At 31.1% G+C, this 18019-nt stretch overlaps 2 protein-coding genes across 6 annotated transcripts in view; one reads left to right on the top strand and one right to left on the bottom strand.

The window, feature by feature from the left end:
* Positions 1–18019, bottom strand: part of LOC108758836 (calcium/calmodulin-dependent 3',5'-cyclic nucleotide phosphodiesterase 1A) — a 94587-nt gene that overhangs the window by 26523 nt on the left and 50045 nt on the right. The gene's annotated exons all lie outside the window — the stretch shown is intronic.
* Hbg3 (alpha-glucosidase) lies at positions 309–16295 on the top strand. 2 transcript variants are annotated; one of them, XM_018503996.1, is made up of 10 exons: positions 309–399; positions 5023–5187; positions 6840–7177; positions 9642–9767; positions 13030–13440; positions 13671–13926; positions 15133–15328; positions 15541–15678; positions 15842–15971; positions 16179–16295. In XM_018503996.1, exons 2-9 carry the CDS (start codon positions 5034–5036, stop codon positions 15912–15914), a joined length of 1692 nt encoding a protein of 563 aa, XP_018359498.1. In that variant the 5' UTR covers positions 309–399; positions 5023–5033; the 3' UTR covers positions 15915–15971; positions 16179–16295. The 2 variants fall into 2 exon arrangements, with proteins under 2 accessions (XP_018359498.1, XP_018359499.1); XM_018503997.1 differs by lacking the exon at positions 309–399 and having other exon boundaries at positions 5034–5187; positions 15842–15920.

The following is an 18019-nucleotide window of genomic DNA, read 5'->3' on the forward strand; positions in this document are numbered from 1 at the left end:
TTTTTTAGCCGATATAAAAAAATACGTATCAAATATTTTCCATTAAAGAATATGTAGACCAAATTTCAAGACGATCGGTGATTAACACTTGGGTAGTGTTACTTGTTAGTTATTTAATTTTCTCACGTTTTGAGAGACACTGTTTTAGTTATTATATCATTAATGTCTTATCTTGAAGGAGTCAGATAAAAAACAAAGATATATATCTCGCGATTAGACATATATTTATTATCGTCATATAATCCGCGCAAAATTAGTTGTGTGCACGAAATCCTACTTGACTGTAATGATATAATGTGGCTATAAAAGAAGAAAGATTCGTTTATTTTATAACAGTAGGTCATAAAGCAAGTGCCCAAAAAGTATTCAAACATAAGCATTCGTGCCGACGAATTGTTAGTAAGTGCAACAATTTAATTGCTATGATAATTATTATTTTGCAAATTTTATAATAATATGGTAACAAAAATTTAAATAATTAAATTAAGTGTGGCTGCTATTTCAAGGTGTCTCAAAAAATATATATACACATATAACACAGATATTAGAATAATGATAGAAGATATGAGAGGTATCTTGTAATCATTTTAGAAATATAATTTATATTGTTCAAAAGTTTCAGCATATTCTTCATTCATAAAATTTTCAATTTTAATACAAAAAATAAAATATAGTTTGCATGCATTATTTTTTTTAATTTATTATTTTCGTACAACATTTTTACTAAAATTAGAAAAAGGAACTTATTTTTTCCCAGATTTTGATTTCTTTTTAAGCTTAGACCAAGAAAATCTCTTAGACCAAGAGGCCATTGTAGTGATTTTGTTACTCATAGCGACAAGTAAAGGAAGAAAATAAGCTTTTATTTCATATAAATGATAAAAAAAATACATGTATATTTAAGCCCGGTCGCGGTCGCTTGAAGGGGAGGTGGGCTTTCCAAAATGTTGCAGATTTTGAACGTTTTTACTGAAAGCGATAAGGTTGAATGTTATTGCAATCGATTAATACCCTTATTTCAAGACGGGCTTTCATACCCCTCAGAAGGATGCAAGAGATCGCCATAATGAATCAAAGTAAATTTTGATGATAAATTTTTTTTGAAAAAAGTCGATAGCGACAAAGTTGAATTTTTGTCTACTACTTAATTTTGATAGCAATTGTCGAGAAATATGATTCCCATATCTTTTGGATGGCCACGAAGGTAACCATATCTACTCGACATGTACAATTTTTTTACTCCATATATGTTGATAATGACAAGATTAATATTGGAGAGGTAACTTTTTATGATTAAGTAACTACAGAATTTTTTATTCCCATACTGATAGAGTATAAAAGCAAGTGTGAAACCCCGGGGAAATTCAATGAAATTGAAGGGACGCGATATTTCGACGAGGCCATTTGTTTATTCTGCGACGCATGCGCGCAATTGTGCATACGTCCTTAATTAAAGTACGATGACGTGTAATAACATGGAGGTACAGTTCGCGCAATTAATGCCTTCCAAATCTATGATACCACGTCTACTGGTGAAGTATCGCGTTTATTTTCATCGGTCGTTTTTATGTTCATGGCCGTAGTTGAACGGACTAAACCTATAGAAATTGGAGAAACTCGCGTATTTCGCCCATGAACGCAAAAATAACCGAAAAAGTAACACGCAATAACAAAATAGTATACGTATTATATACGTATTATGGTACGTATCCACTGAGCGCGTCACGCGATGCGAAAGAGAGAGAGTGAAGTTTATACCCCTCTTTTTCTCTCTTTCGCGTCGCGTCGTGACGCGGTGGACGATGCGACACGTGACGCGCTCAGTGGATACGTACCCTTATTGAATTATTCGGAATTATTCTAGGTAATTATTGGAATATTCCCACCTCAAATCTTAATAAAAATGTACTCATTCGACGCATATTTACTTAGAACGAAAGAATCTGACAAAAAATGGTCTGCCTCACAAAACAAATTATTAAGCTAATGTTAATGCTAGAGACTTAGAGATTATTAAGAACTTTTATTGTTTAAAATTAATTAGGAAATTTAGGTTAAAAAATTATTAATATAATTTGTTTATAAACCTTAAAAATGTGTTTATTTAAATGTGTTTATTTCCTTTCTCTCATATCTATTTCATAAAAGTCTTTTTACTAACACATAGTGCAAAAAAAAGAAAATCGGAGAAAAAAATTATAATTGATAATGGAAAGTATGGATTGGAACGAACACAATTATCAAAATTATCAAATTAATTATTTATTTTCTTGATAAATGTTTATGCCAATTCTTTATCTAAATTTTAATACTTGTCAACTTTTTGAATAAAAATTCATTGTTCCGATAACTATATATATACTTTTTAGCAATTTTATATGATTAAAAAATGAATGTTATTATACAGGGTGTCCCGAAAGTTTTTGCCAATAGCTTTTGTATAGATAGTGCGGACTAAACTGAGTCGAAAAGTCCTCTACTATTGCCAAATATTGGTTTTGACTAATTTTTTACTCAAATACTATCAACTTTATAGAAAAGCTGCAAGAGACAAAAATAATTTATTTTCTTTTCATAAAGTTCTGAGAATTTTTTCAGAATTTTTTAATACCATATTTTCTCATGTCGGTAAAAATAAGAAAATGCAGTACTAAAAAATTGATAAAAAATTCTAAAAAAATTCTTAGAGAAAATTCTATGAGAAGAAAATTAATGATTTTTGTCTTTTGCAGTTTTTCTGTAAAGTTAATGATATTTAAGTAAAAAATTATTCAAGACCAATATTTGGCAATTTTTAATAATTAATATCTTGTTAATTATTGCGAAAATTGCAAAATGGTAGAGAACTTTTCGACTCAGTTTAGTTCGCTCTATCTATACAAAAGCGATTGGCAAAAACTTTCGGGACACTGTATAGTATATACAGGATGTCAGGAAATAATCGCAAAATGTTTTGTGCGTGGGTAGAACAGACTAAGCTGAGTCGAAAAGTCCCGTATCATTTTGCAAGTTTTCCCAATAGTTAACGAGATATTAATTCTTAAAGATAACCGAATACGCGCGTCCGCCCGACCTACTACTGCGAAATGTACACGCCTACCGAACGCTCGGCGCGCGAGCCGTGGGGAGTGGGGATAGCATTGGCAAGCGCGCCGTTCGAGCTATGGAGGCTTGCGGCGGTGTGCGCGGCGCAGGGCTCTTGCCAGGCAGTCCCCGCTTCCCACGGCCCACGCGTCAAGCGATCGGTAGGCGTATACACTTCGCAATAGTAGGCCGAGCGGGCGCGCGTATTCGGCTATCTTTAATAGAGATGTCGCTTTCTCCTAATTCTCTCCCCCTTCCCGCTCTAACTCTACTTTTTGTTTCCCTCATTATTTTCCCCACTCTTTCTACCAACCCTTCCCTTACCCCTCTCTGCCTCAAAGCCTCCACCAATATCCCCTTATATATGTATACATAGTATATATACAGGGTGTCTGGAAATTACCGCCAAATGTTTCGTGCGTGGGTAGAACAGACTATACTGAGTCGAAAAGTCCTGTACCAATTTGCGGTGTCAGCAATAGTTAACAAGATATTAATTACTAAAAATTGCAAAATAATGGTCTTGAATAATTTTTTACTCAAATACTATCAATTTTACAAAAAAACTGCAAGAAACAAAAATCATTTATTTTCTTCTCATAAAGTTCTGAGAATTTTTTCAGAATTTTTTAATACCGTATATTTTCTCATGTTGGTAAAAATAAGAAAATGTAGTACTAAAAAGTTAATAAAAAATTCTGAAAAAAATTCTCAGAACTTTATGAGAAGAAAATTAATGATTTTTGTCTCTCGCAGTTTTTCTGTAAAGTTGATAGTATTTGAGCAAAAAATTATTCAAGATATTTTGCAATATTTTGCAATTTTTAGTAATTAATATCTCGTTAACTATTGCTGATACCGCAAAATGGTACAGGACTTTTCGACTCAGTATTGTCTGTTCTACCCACGCACGTGTGTGTATATATATTATGCATATTATTATATGTATATCTAATCTATAAAGTTATTATTTAAATTTAGCTCTAACTATAGATCCCCGCCCGTTGACCACTCCACACATATAAAAAATTTATTTCGCCGTTCCTGTTGCTGCATATTATACATATACTATACATATTCTCATGTTCGCAATTTCAGTCCAACTTGAGTTCATAGATAATGCTTATGAACAGATAAGAAGATTTAAAAGCCGTTAAGCTTTGTTTACGCTTTTTAACAAAACGTTTCGAAAACAGTTTTGCAGATATACTAAGTACAGTTTTATGATATTATTGCAATACAAGTATAAAAGTTTCATTAAATACTAGACCCTCGATAATAAAATATTTATCGCAAAGGCTATTAATATTTAAAGACAAATGATTCAGTATTTAAAATATTATATTTTTGTAGCACTGCAAAAAGAATAATTCAATTATATCTATTTAAATAAATAAAATTTGTAACATCAAGTTATCGATTGAGAGCGAGTGTGGCAGAGTAGACAGCGCACTGGTCTGCTATGCTAGGGATCCCGGGTTCGATTTCCGGTAAAACCAAAATATTTTCATATACTCGTTCTCCTCTCGGAAGGAAGCGACAACCCACCGAGAGTATCCTTGCCAAGAATACTTCTCTAAAGAAAAACTTCGTCGTTCGGAATCGACGTTAAACTGTAGGTCCCATGTGAACTGTGTGCAACCAGCGTGCGCACTACAGTAAATGAGAAAAGTCACCACACTCGGATATGAGCAACAGGACTAAAGAGATTAAGTTATTGATTACTTTTTTAAATTTAGTTATATTTATCCTTTATCTCTCATAAATCTAACATTAAACTTCCATCTTTTATCTCCTATATCTCCTATATCTTTTAAAATAAACCATAAATTTTTTCTTTTAATGCTATTTATTTAAAGAATGTAATGAATCCTCTATACAAATATTATTACACATTTATGTTGTCACATAAGTAATTTTTTATAATTCATTTTTAAGATCCAACAAAGATGAAGAGTATAATAACGCTTTGTGCGATATTACTATTGTCTAATCTTGGATATAGTAAATCTACTGCAGAATGGTGGCAGTCAATGTCCCTTTATCAAATTTATCCTAGAAGTTTCAAGGATAGTGATGGTGACGGTGTCGGAGATCTTAAAGGTATTTTTCAAAAGTTTCTTTTTATATTTACAATAAAATCCTAGAGAAAATTACTAATTTTTATAAAAAGGGGGAGGAGAGACAGACAAACAGAGAGAGAGAGAGAGAGAGAGAGAGAATTTGTTAAATTATATTTCGGGTTTTAAATATGTTTCTTATTGAAGAATTGTATTAAACTCATGAAATCCAATGTTAAGATAAGAATGTTATCAAGGAAAACATTTTTTTAGTTTGGTTTGTCAGATAAATTTATTATCTATTTGTAACTTTGTATTTTGGCGGCGTTTATAGCGTACATATACTCTGCAAACGGCATAATACGCAGTATCGCCGCAAGATGGACTCGTTTTCCATAAGGAGAAAATGACGCGGATCCCTATAAATAGGCATATGTATTAGGTGTTAAACTTAATTCCTGCCGTTTTTCGTCTTCAAAATTGATTTGTTTCGAAGGGAAGATGAATGAATACCTTAATCAAAGTAATTTCCTCCATTTTCTACTTTATTACTAATTAATAATACTTTATTAATAATACTTTAATTAAGATATTTCCCTTCGAAACAAATCAATTTTGGAGACAAAAAACGGCAGGAATTAAGTTTAATACCTAATAAATGAAATTCGTTACTTACTCTCAGCTTGATCAGAGTGTGCTCGTAGAGTCTCTGAAAGCGCTTTTTTAAAAATAAAATTATTAATAGTTTCTGTGATGCATACTCGTTTTCTGCATTTTGTATCTTGCCGAAACGCGGATATATAGAAGATCTTAGCACTACTCAGCATTACTGAACACTTCTGCACTACTACTAGTGTAATAGTACAGTAGTGCTGTAATACAGTAATGCCTCAAAATAATCCTAGTGCTCAGTAGTACTTTTCTACAAGGACTGACAGCAGATTGCGAGCAGAAAACAAGCAGAGCTTGCCCTGGTGAAAATTTTTCTCATACTTTTTATACGAATTAAAATATTTTTCAGAAATACTCAGAAATATTCGGAAAGTTTACATCTGCTCTCAGAATTTTTCATACAAGTGAATTCTGAAATATTCTGAAATTTCTCATCCCATAATTTAAAAAAAATATTTAAAAATTTTTTTAGATTTTATAACATTTCATCAGAAATTACAAAAAATCTTAGAAATCTTACTGTATTTTATAATTAACATATATGAAAAATTATAAAAAAAGATGTAAATTTTCTGAGAAATGTTCTAATTTGTATAAAAAAATGCGAGGAAGTCATAAAGTTATATAAACATTCTGAAAAATTATATAGAAATTCTGAAAAATTATATGAAAAATTCTGAGAAAAATTTTCACCAAAGTGCTGATATAACCTGACAGCAGATTGGCAGCAGAAACCGAGCAAGATCTGCCATTTTCATATAAACAATAGAAAACGACCAAAACGGTATGAAGAGTTTGTACACTATAATCGCTCGTGTGTGATCAACCCCCCGATTTTTTTTAATCATTCAGACTCTTCTGATATTAACTATCTTGATAATTTGATTGATTATCATATCTACGAAAAAGTTAAATACTTTTAAAATTAAACGGCTATCGTGTCTATTTTTACTTAATCGTACACTAAAAAAATTAGCAAAAAAATGTTTCGCGAAAAGAATTGGCAAGTTTTTATATATACAGGTATCATAAGCAAACTGGAACATCTCAGTGAGTCGAATGTTGATGCTTTCTGGTTATCTCCGATTTATCCTAGCCCAATGGTTGATTTTGGTTACGATATTTCCGATTTTGTCAGTATCGACAAAACGTTTGGCACTATGAAGGATTTTGATGTACTCGTAAAAGCCACGCATGCTGCATCAATGAAGATTATTATGGATTTTGTTCCTAATCATTCATCGGATCAACACGAATGGTTCCAAAAAAGTTTACAAAGCATAGAACCTTACACTAACTATTACGTATGGCATAAAGGCAAGGTGCTACCGAATGGAACGGTTACAGTGCCGAATAATTGGGTAAGTAATTGGGTAACTCGAAGCTATATGTAACATGACTGATTGTGAGAAGACAGCGGAGACTGACGAGGCGAGAAATGTGAATGGCCGTTGTTAAAGTCGGTAAATTAATCCAAGGCTGAATACGTGAGCGCGCACGCGATGTTCAAATTTCATGTATCCTCTTTCGTGCTCTCTGAATGAGATTAAGCGTAGCTTTTATTATTAATTTCCTATCTCGCAGTGTGATATAAACAATGCATAAGAGGATTCTAAAACAATCTGTATTATCGACTAAATCATGTAATTTTTGTATAACAATTACTTTTTTCCTCTTTTACAGAATTTAAAATCCTTTTTCAGGATTAAAGTACGCATCTATGAAGTGGAGTTTATACTGAGAATATAAAAAATTCAAAAATTGAGATCTTTACTATTTCTTAATTTGATGTAGCGCTCTAGAATAAATGTTGTCACATTGTGACATTTGCTTCATATAAAATCTGTATTTACAAAATAATAGTCCACAGACTATTTAGTCTGCACAAAGAAACAACGTAGAATTCCTAGAATTGGACTTAGACGTGTAATTAAAATGTTATTGTTATACGAAAATTTATGTGTATGTGTGCGTGAGATAGATGTACACCCGGTCAGAAAGGTTGCAACACTTTTTTTTCGATGGGTTTCGGAATGCAATCTTCTCACAGAGCGATTGGTTCTTATTTATCGATCTATAAGTAGGAATCAATGAGCAAGTTGCATTCTGTAACCCATCGAAAAAACAGTATTGCAACCTTTCTATGACCAGCTGTCTACGTATATAGTGATGTGTCAGTGACACATAAATCGTCTGTGTGTAAATCCTACTTACACTATGATCAATTGTCTTTAGAATTCCCTTAATATTAGAGGGTATTTGAGCCAAGCCTATAACCTAGCCTATAACATTCAAATATCGTATAATGTACTTATTAACTGTCTTAGGCCGACCACATACATTTAAACAAACTTGTCACGTATGCTTGTACAAATTACATGAACGAGTGTAATGCCTTGCGATAACTGTACAGTTCTGTCATCTACACGTTCCAATAAATTTGCTCAAACATGTTTATACAAGCATGTACACTCGTCAGCAGAAAAGTTGCAACACATTTTTTCCGATAAGTTTTGGGACTCACAATCAGCGTTGCTCATATAGGATAGTTATACGTAAAGAATCATTTATACTGGCCGTAATTTGTTAACTTGTGCCGTAATCTGTAAGAATTGACTAATCACGAGTGTAAAGTCGAGTGTAAACAGAATAATTAACTATGATTGGTATATTAATCATTATTGGGTATTTAATATGCGCTTATACATTTAACTTAGCTAATTTCATGTACAACAATTTTTTGTATATACTAATCCAGTTAACGCAAGAAATTAAATTTGTTATTATGACTAAACGCGTTAATTAAGCTCTAATTAAGATCTGTTTGTGTTTAAAATTACCCAAAATTTTTACATTTAAAATAAAATATACATTCAGGTTAAAGAAAGAGAAAGCGAAAATGCTGAGTACAAAAAGTGCAAGCAATACGTGAACAGACATTCTGATTAGATTTTAAAAGTGCCACACTTCGAAATATCCGAATCCGACGAGCTAATTCGCGCAAAAGTTAAAATGTTTAAAATTTTTTTTATTTTTTTTAAATTTAACATATAACTTTAATAACTTTAATTTAACATAACTTTAAATTTAATTTTTTTTATTTTGTTAGAAAAACGAATAATAAAATTGCTTTTAAATGAAGTCATGTAAAATACATTTTCTCATTAATATTCAAAGAAGATCATAGAAAGACCGAAAAAGGAAAAATTTTAGTCGAAAGCGATTTTCGACTAAAAATGCATTTTTTCATCATTTTGTTCTACGCTAATCGTTTTAATTTGATCATTCTCTCATTCAGAGATCAATTTTACATGGAAATACATAATTTTCAGACAATCGCAAAATTTCATCTTGCGCCGCAGACGAAATGACCTCCTCTAAACTTCAAATGCGCACAAAAAACACAAATAATTTGATATCGCCAAACGAAATGCACGCTGGTACTAGATTTTATCTCTACTTTCACGGACAATTTGATTTTTTCATGCGTAAAAAATACTGTCGCACAGTATAATACATTCGAACTGAGCAACCCTGCTACATTCCAGCTGATACAAACGCATTCTTTTAAACATCCCTGTTGCGGGATTCTCTAAACGTTTTATCGACAATTGTCGCTATTGTTAACTAATGATAGCCAATGAGCACCACTTTTTCTTCCAGGATTGTCCTGCATTGGCTGTCGCTAGTTAACGATAGCGACAATCATCGATAAGACGTTTAGAGAATCCCGCTACTGGTGTACTTGTTTTATATCTATATTTCTTTGTGCATAACATATATATATGTATAACAGAATAATTGTACAATTATTTGCATGCATAGGTGAGTGTGTTTGGTGGACCAGCATGGACCTGGCGTGAAGAACGACAAGCGTATTATTTGCATCAATTCGCACCACAACAGCCCGATCTCAACTATGAGAATGAGAATGCAGTGAATGCAATGAAGGTACGTACAAAATAATAATCATGATGAAGTTTAAGTCAATATTTCACGCTAAAGTATTGTGACAGACTAATTGTTAAATATAAAATTATGATTCTGTATTAGTATAATATATTTTGCAAAAAAATTGGTAATCTTATAAGTTTTATAACAAGAGTTCACACGCTAGAAACTGCGGTGAATTTCCGGTTACTTATAGGAGATAAGACAGCTTGTCAACCAATTTTAATTTTGTATTTAATAACTTGGAGGCAAAATCCGATAAGTGGCCCAATCGCAACTCGATGTGAAAAATTATCGCTAATGAAATATCCAATTCTCTCGATCAGAACTTAGATCAAAACTGATATCGGATTATCTTGTTATTTCGTTGTCTTGGGGAACCACAACAGCAAAGCTGCGTACGGACGACAGATTACAGCATGTTGTCCATGTCACGAAGGGTGAAAATAAATCCGGTCTGTATATATCGTACAAGGACATCGCTTTTTCCGTCATCATCGCCCTGTGCGCGACAGATTTTCCGTTCATCGTTGCGCCGCGAAACGAAAAGCAAACATCGTTCTGTTTTTTTCCACTCTTTCAGTAATTTGCTCAAAATTATTAGCATTTCAAAAAAATTACGATTACGATAAAAATCGATTGACAGTACGATATACGTAATATATATTGTATTTACTGTTGTATAAAGTCGCATTTTTACATCAAAAGTAATCACCTGGCACATAAATCAAGATAAATCGTTAAAATATATGTATATAAAATGAATGGGCAAATGTTTTCTTGGATCGCGTTGCCGCATTGACAGGAAAACGAACGCAATTAATTGCTCGTTGCGCAAATGCGATGAGCGTAAAATTATGCTTGCGGAATGAGTCAAAAAGCAGGTATACTATTTGCCAATTTTTTAAAGATGTGAACACTTAAAATATCGCTCATATACGCCACACTAATACGATTTAACGAAGATAATGATCGTCCGACTGTACGGTGACAAATGTCCAGCAGGCGTGAAGCGAGATAATTACGATCAATTTAACAAACAAAAGTTCGCCGAGCTGGAATAACAACTTTGAAACAAATTATTTGCACATCGTACTTAATTAAAGGCTAAAGGTCAAGTTTTCTCGTGGCCATTATAATACTTTTTCTCTTCTTTTTATGTTACAGTACAGAGAATTAGTAGAATTATAGTACACATGAAAGTTTTGCAAGCATTCAGATTCTACGATCAAATCCTGTGCGCGTAATTTGAGAAACAGTGAAATGGTGAAATATCCAGCTGTAATACCAAAAGTTGTAAAGTACACTGGTACACGCAATAAAATCCGGATTGGACAAACTATCGTGTAGTGAATAAAGCGGCAAGCTCGCGTGACGCTACACAATCTACATCATTTTTGCACTGGTCTTAAAAATTCGGCGAAATTCCAAATGTGTCTTTCGTTTGTTTTATTTAATAATTACAAAAAATCTTTTCTCTCATTGCGTATTCTTTTCATTAAAACAGTATGTAAAAAAAATTTTTTTGTCATTGCATTTCGTTGCTCGTGCACGACAGATGTTAATATTTTATGCAATTTCTTTTCTTCTGCAAAAACTTTTTTAAGCATCTTATTATAGTCTTAATTCTTGAAAATCTTTTATGCCACAAAATTTTCTCAAAACGTGCTACGTCCATAATGTAAAGCTAGATCGAGATGACAATAAGAATAAACTGCAGCATTAGTTTTCTTTGGATATTTATATACATGTATATATTTATATACATGAGATATATACTATCTCAGCAAAAATATATTAGCTAATCGGGAATGATAGCATCAATTTAATGAACATTGTAGCCTTTTTCACATTTCTTATTGTTAGTAATTCAATCTAATACGAAATTACAAAAATAATCATATATACGTTATTTATACTAATCAAAGCACTGTAAATTATGTTATAATACTTATAAATTACTATATATGTTCTGATATTCATAACAAACTAACAATTTAATTTTATGTAAAATAAAAGAAAATAATTAAATCAAATAAATAATATAAAAGAGGGCTATGAACCACGCTGGATGTTATGTGCTAATAACTTTTATAAACATACAAAAATACAAACAATATTAAAACAAACGTTTCGACTCATGATTGAGTCATTTTTAATGTTAAAATAATTTAAATTAATACTGATAACGACACAAGAATGCTCCCATATAAAAATACAAATAATCGCACAAATACTTGCATATTAAAAATTGATTGAAATGAAGCGGTGCAATATGACGTGTTCTTGCATGGAAGCAGTCTCATACTTGTAGGTGTTAGTACTATTAAAAGTTATCATCTGTGTCCTAAATAAATCTACTCCCAATAATAGAGTCGGCCGATACAAAAAAATAACATTTAGCGTGGTTCGTAGCTCCCTTTTATATTATTTACTTAAGGAGGTTCTCGCGTTCGATAAAATCTAAGATAAGTCTAATATATACATGTAATCTAATATATACATGTAAAGTCAATAATATACATGTAATACATATGTTAATAATATTAATAATATCTAAAAAAAATGTCATTGACTTTTACTGTACCATTTTGAAGATATTTAATTCTAAATTTATAGAATTGTACATTACAGGTTGAAGGTATAACCTCATTCTGTAGATATTTTCTTTCAAATTAAGACACTTGCCGTATAAGACAGCAATTTAAAAATCATTATAATTATAAAGTAAACACTTAAGTTTGTTCTCGTAAAGTTTCATTTAAACTGACCGTACAGTTTACAAGAAATTTATATTCTTCAATGAAAAAAACTATAATATATGTCAAATGGACGATGCTTATACATCAAATGAGAAATGAGCATCTTACAACTTTTATTTTGTCATTTTGAAAATATTTAGTAAAATATAAAATTAATAATAATTATGTATAATGGCATATATAAAAGGTATTGTTAGTAATCTTTTTATTCCATTATTTTAATTGTTTTACGTATTATTATGAGTAAACTGTCTATTGACTAGGAAGTAGCGCGAGAACCTCCTTAATTTAAATTATTTGAACCGTTTTTCTATTGAATTATAATTAAATCATCTTATACTTCTTGTACATCAACTATTATTTTGAACGAGTGTATCTTGAGGAACACATAGTCTTAGTAGTAGTTTAATCCACTTGAACATACATATAGGTCGCGTAGACATATAGATGATGTACTTAAGTATATATGTATGTATCGTGCTCTCTACTCCTGCCCTCAGGATGTCATGAGATTTTGGCTCAACAAGGGGGTGGATGGCTTCCGGATGGACGCGGTGCCACATTTGTGTGAGGACGTCAGATTCTTGGACGAACCACTCACGGGTAATCCAAATCCTAATGATTACGGTTACACGGACAAGATATACACGAAGGACCTTCCGCATACCTACGAAGTAGTCAAAGGATGGCGAGAAGTGTTGAACGAATATTCAAATGAAAAAGTTATGATGATCGAGGCTTACGCAAACATGACGATGACAATGAAATATTACGTATACGGCGCACACTTTCCCTTCAATTTTGGTTTTATTACCGATACGAATCAGGATTCTAAAGCAATTGATTTCAAGAGATTGATTGATAGATGGATGGTAAACATGCCTATTTTGAGAGCAACTGCTAACTGGGTGGTAAGTCGAGTAAAAGAAACTTGTCTTTCGAATCTAGAAGGAATCAATCTCCAAATATCTCCGCTTGATTAAAAGCTTGATATTTTTTTAAATATTATGCAATATGCTTTTTTTTTAAACACTTAACAATTCGAGGTACGCTATCGTATATAAACATCTTAAGCTCTACTTTTAAAATTAGTAATAAATTAAATCTATAATATAATTCATATTGTATTATCTTTTTACAGGCAGGAAATCATGACAAACCGCGATTGGTCACTCGTTACGGACGATATCGAGCGGAAGTTATAACCATAATAACTTTACTGCTTCCTGGAGTAGCTGTAACTTATAACGGAGACGAAATCGGGATGGAGGACACGTGGATCTCATGGGAAGACAGCAAAGATCCGCAAGGTTGTAATGCCGGCAAAGATGGTTACGAGAAAGCATCTCGAGATCCTGCAAGAACACCGTTCCAATGGGACAACACCACTTCGGCTGGTATACGGGTTTACTTAAGCAATTTCTAAAATCGTTATGTCAATCTATCAGTTAAATTGAACTAAAACGCAATTTAAGTTGATTATCTGTAGTAAAAAATAATTAGAGTCCGACCGGAACTTTTACCAAAACTGAACCAAAACACTCGGCTACATGTCAATTTCAATCGAAACCGAAATCAAAATTAAAAAATAGGAATCCTATAAAGGCCGTATGTATATACATATCATACACTTTTTCTTCATAAATATCGTAATTTATCGAAATAATAATTAAATTTCGGCCGAAATCGAAAACTGAAATTTATGTGTCAATTTTGGCCAAAAAATATAAATACTTGTTCTTCATAAACATCATAATTTAATTATTAACTATATATAAAACAATAATATAAAACAATAATATATTACACATATTAAAATTAATATTTATGAATAAGAGCTATATGGTTTCAGTCGCGGAACTAACACGTAATGAGTATTCGTTTTCAGTTTTGGTAAAAGTTTCGGTTGGACTCTAGTAATAACTATGAAAATTTACGGAAGCAGTTGATAAATAGAAACTAATTGTAAGCTGATAGCAAAATTTAAAGTTTTCGTTAGTTTAAATAATAAAATATTTAAATCGTCGATAAAAGAATATGTTGCTTGTCGTTTTGTTAATAATTTTAAAGTAGAAGAATATATTAGTGTTATTATCTGCTTTGAAACTTTAATATTGACAAAGTTAAATTTCAATTTGGTCACGTTTGCGAACAGATTTCTTCTCAAAAAATCGATTAATGATTGACCTGTTAATAAAGCGAGAAATTTCATTAAGTATCGGGTCACTATGAAAACTGGTTCATATCAAACGAAATACGTCGTTTTAATGTCAGTCTCGTGTCATGACCCACATATTAAAAATCAACGCGATATGTTTATTAGGTCACGCATCACATTTTGAGATTACGAAAAGAAAGTGGGTGAAAAATTCAGGATGAAACAGGTTGCTTACGATCAATTGTATCACAACGTACTCTATCGTTGTCAATTTGAATTTGTCATTTGTAGCAGCTTAATCTTGAAAAGGCAATACATTCGAGAAACTTATAATATCATATCACATCACATGCAATATTGAAATCATAATTGAGCTTAGACGTGGTATACATAATTATAAAATTTCTCTATGTTAAAGAAATCTAATTTACATTTATAATTTCAGGATTTTCCACGAATCAGAAAACGTGGCTGCCAGTGAACAAAAATTACGTGACGCTTAATTTAGCCGCGCAAAAAGAACAGAACAACTCTTACAATGCCTTGTATAAAGCAGTTTCTGCTCTGCGAAAATTGCCTGTGGTTAAACGTGGAGTCTTAACCACGACATTATTGAATAATGATGTTTTCGCTTTTATTAGGTACAGTAAATATGTAATCGTAAAATATAATTTTTAAAATGCAGTTATCTTCTATTGATATTGTTTAAGTACATTTTAGAAATTTAAAAATATATTTCATTTTTTTACGTGCTAGCATAATGTATATGTACCTATATATATTTAATATTTAATTTTTCTAACGAGATAATGTGTTTAAAGTTGAATATAAAAACATAATGTACTACTTACAGGAAACTTAATGGAGAGGTAGTTTACGTAGTAGCAAACTTTGCAAATGAAGAAGAAACCGTTGATTTATCAACGCTTGTTTATGCATCAAGTCAATTAAACGTTTATTATGCCACTACTAATGCTCATCATCTCATTGGGTAAGTATTTTTTTCTGTACATAGTATATCAATTACACACTGTTATAAAATGAAATATTGTTATACAATATAGGTAGCATTAAAGCATAAGAGAGTAGGCGTTATATGTATTATGTCTTTATCTCAAATGTGTACTTATGTTTTTACTTCTTTTCAAATATAGAAACATTATCAAAGATGTTCGTGCCGTAAAAATTCCTGCATCAGGAGCTGTGATATATACTAGCACCATATAAAGCTAGGTAAAAAGCCATGAAAATGGGTATTCAATAGAGGCATCATATTTTTTCAAAGTAATTATATTGTTTTAAATGATTTTAAAAATATTGAATTTTGAAAAAATAGTGCTTATCTGAAAAAAAAAATTCATTTTTCGGTAAAAAAATTTCACTGTAAATTGTTTATAACAAAAAAAGTTGACAAAAAATATCAAAAAACCCCTACGTACTTCTTTAGCCAATCATATATAGTTTTCAAAAAATTTTTGTGTTTTGTTCTAGATTAAAAATTGTGGGAGAAACTTTTCCGGCCCTTCGACGAGAAGTGATCTCGAGTTTCGTATCATGTAGCCGCTATTTTATTAAAAAATGTTAATTAAAAAATTTTTTTATTTATTTCAGAACATGTATAATAAACTCCTATAAACAGATTTTTCATTTCCTTTATTGTATCTCCGTAAAAAATTATCAAAAACACATCTTTTTTTCGAGCTCTAGAGTGGCGTTACCCATATATAAATTATATAATCGTTATTCAAATCAAATCACGATATTAACATAAAACTTGTTTCATTAAATGCCTACTTGATATAGATTACGTTCTTATAATATCAAATTTAATCAATAAACGTGAATCACTTACACATATGCGCTCCTATAAGATGACAATTATCGGCTGCGTTCGGGAAACGCGCTATTAATCCTATTGTATCATTTTATCCTTGTTTTCCAATAAACGACAAAGATAGAATGACACAATAGCGCTGATAGCGCACCCCTCCGAATGCAGCAATCGAGAGTAGTTAAATTATAGTTGAATTATTTTAAATATAATTATTAGTAAATATAGACATGTGTATTCAATTAACAAAAAAAAAGAATATTAAAAAATGTTTTTGCAATGTGATGAGTGTTAGGGTTTGATTATGTCTAAATAGATATCATCTATAATCATCTATATATTAATAATTTTGTGAATAAAAGATAAATACGCAATATATATCGTAAGCAAGAGATTACCGTGAGATATGGAATTTTCAAGACTTCGTCATATGTGTATACAATATTTATTAATTACATTTTGTTAAGTATAATTAAGAAATATTTTTCTTCCTCTCTCTAATATATAATTAAACTTTAATATTATACAATTAATAAACTTTAAGCTTTTCTTAAAGAAAAACTGCTCGCGATTTAATTAAAGATTGGATCTTTCCATTTTCAATAAACGGACCGGCAATTCAAACTATAATTAAATTTTCTTATAGAAGAAATGTAATAAAAAAACTCATACTGAATAAGGGAATAGACAAATAAAATGAAATTATCGCTGCTATTATGTGCAAAACGAAATTTCAGATCGCTAGAAGTTCAAAGTGCTTAAATTCTTTTTCTTTTTTTTCTTTTTTCTGAATTTATAGGATTGTTACATCGAATAACAATCCGGATTTAGATAATTATATCTTTTTTCAATGTGTACATTTCATTGTCAATTTTCAGAAGACATATTCTTTACGCAATTTCATTCGCGTGAAACGGCAGATTTAATCACTTTTTAAAAGAGAAAAGAGAACAATTGCTGTGATAATATAATATGATATCAACGATATCAAACACACACGCACACGCGCCATAATACTGCTAGACGTGACAGTGACATACTACGGCGAAGAAATTGGAATGGTTGATAAGATGGATATATCTTGGATGGATACGCAGGATCCTCAAGCTTGTAACGCGGGTAAAGATAAATATAAAAGTCGATCTCGCGATCCGCACACCATACCAATGGAACTCTTCCAAAAATGCAGGTACCAATCATATAAAATTATAAATTTATCTTTATTTTAAAATTTCATTACCTCTTATATACGTAAAAAGTTAAAAACGAGAGAATTACATGTGTGAAAATTTCATAATATATAAAGAGTCATTTCGATTCCTAAAACATCATAGATATTAGATAGACGATTTCTAAAACATCATAGATATTATATCATATGTATATGTCAAAAGAAATCAAATATTACTAAAAAAGTTTAAATATGAAAAAAACAAAATATTTCTAAATATTATTAATAAACTAAACATTTAAAAAGATTAATTTTAAGTTATAAAAAAGA

The sequence above is a fragment of the Trachymyrmex cornetzi genome, unplaced genomic scaffold (assembly GCF_001594075.2).
Source record: "Trachymyrmex cornetzi isolate Tcor2-1 unplaced genomic scaffold, Tcor1.1 scaffold16, whole genome shotgun sequence".
Classification (NCBI taxonomy): domain Eukaryota; kingdom Metazoa; phylum Arthropoda; class Insecta; order Hymenoptera; family Formicidae; genus Trachymyrmex; species Trachymyrmex cornetzi.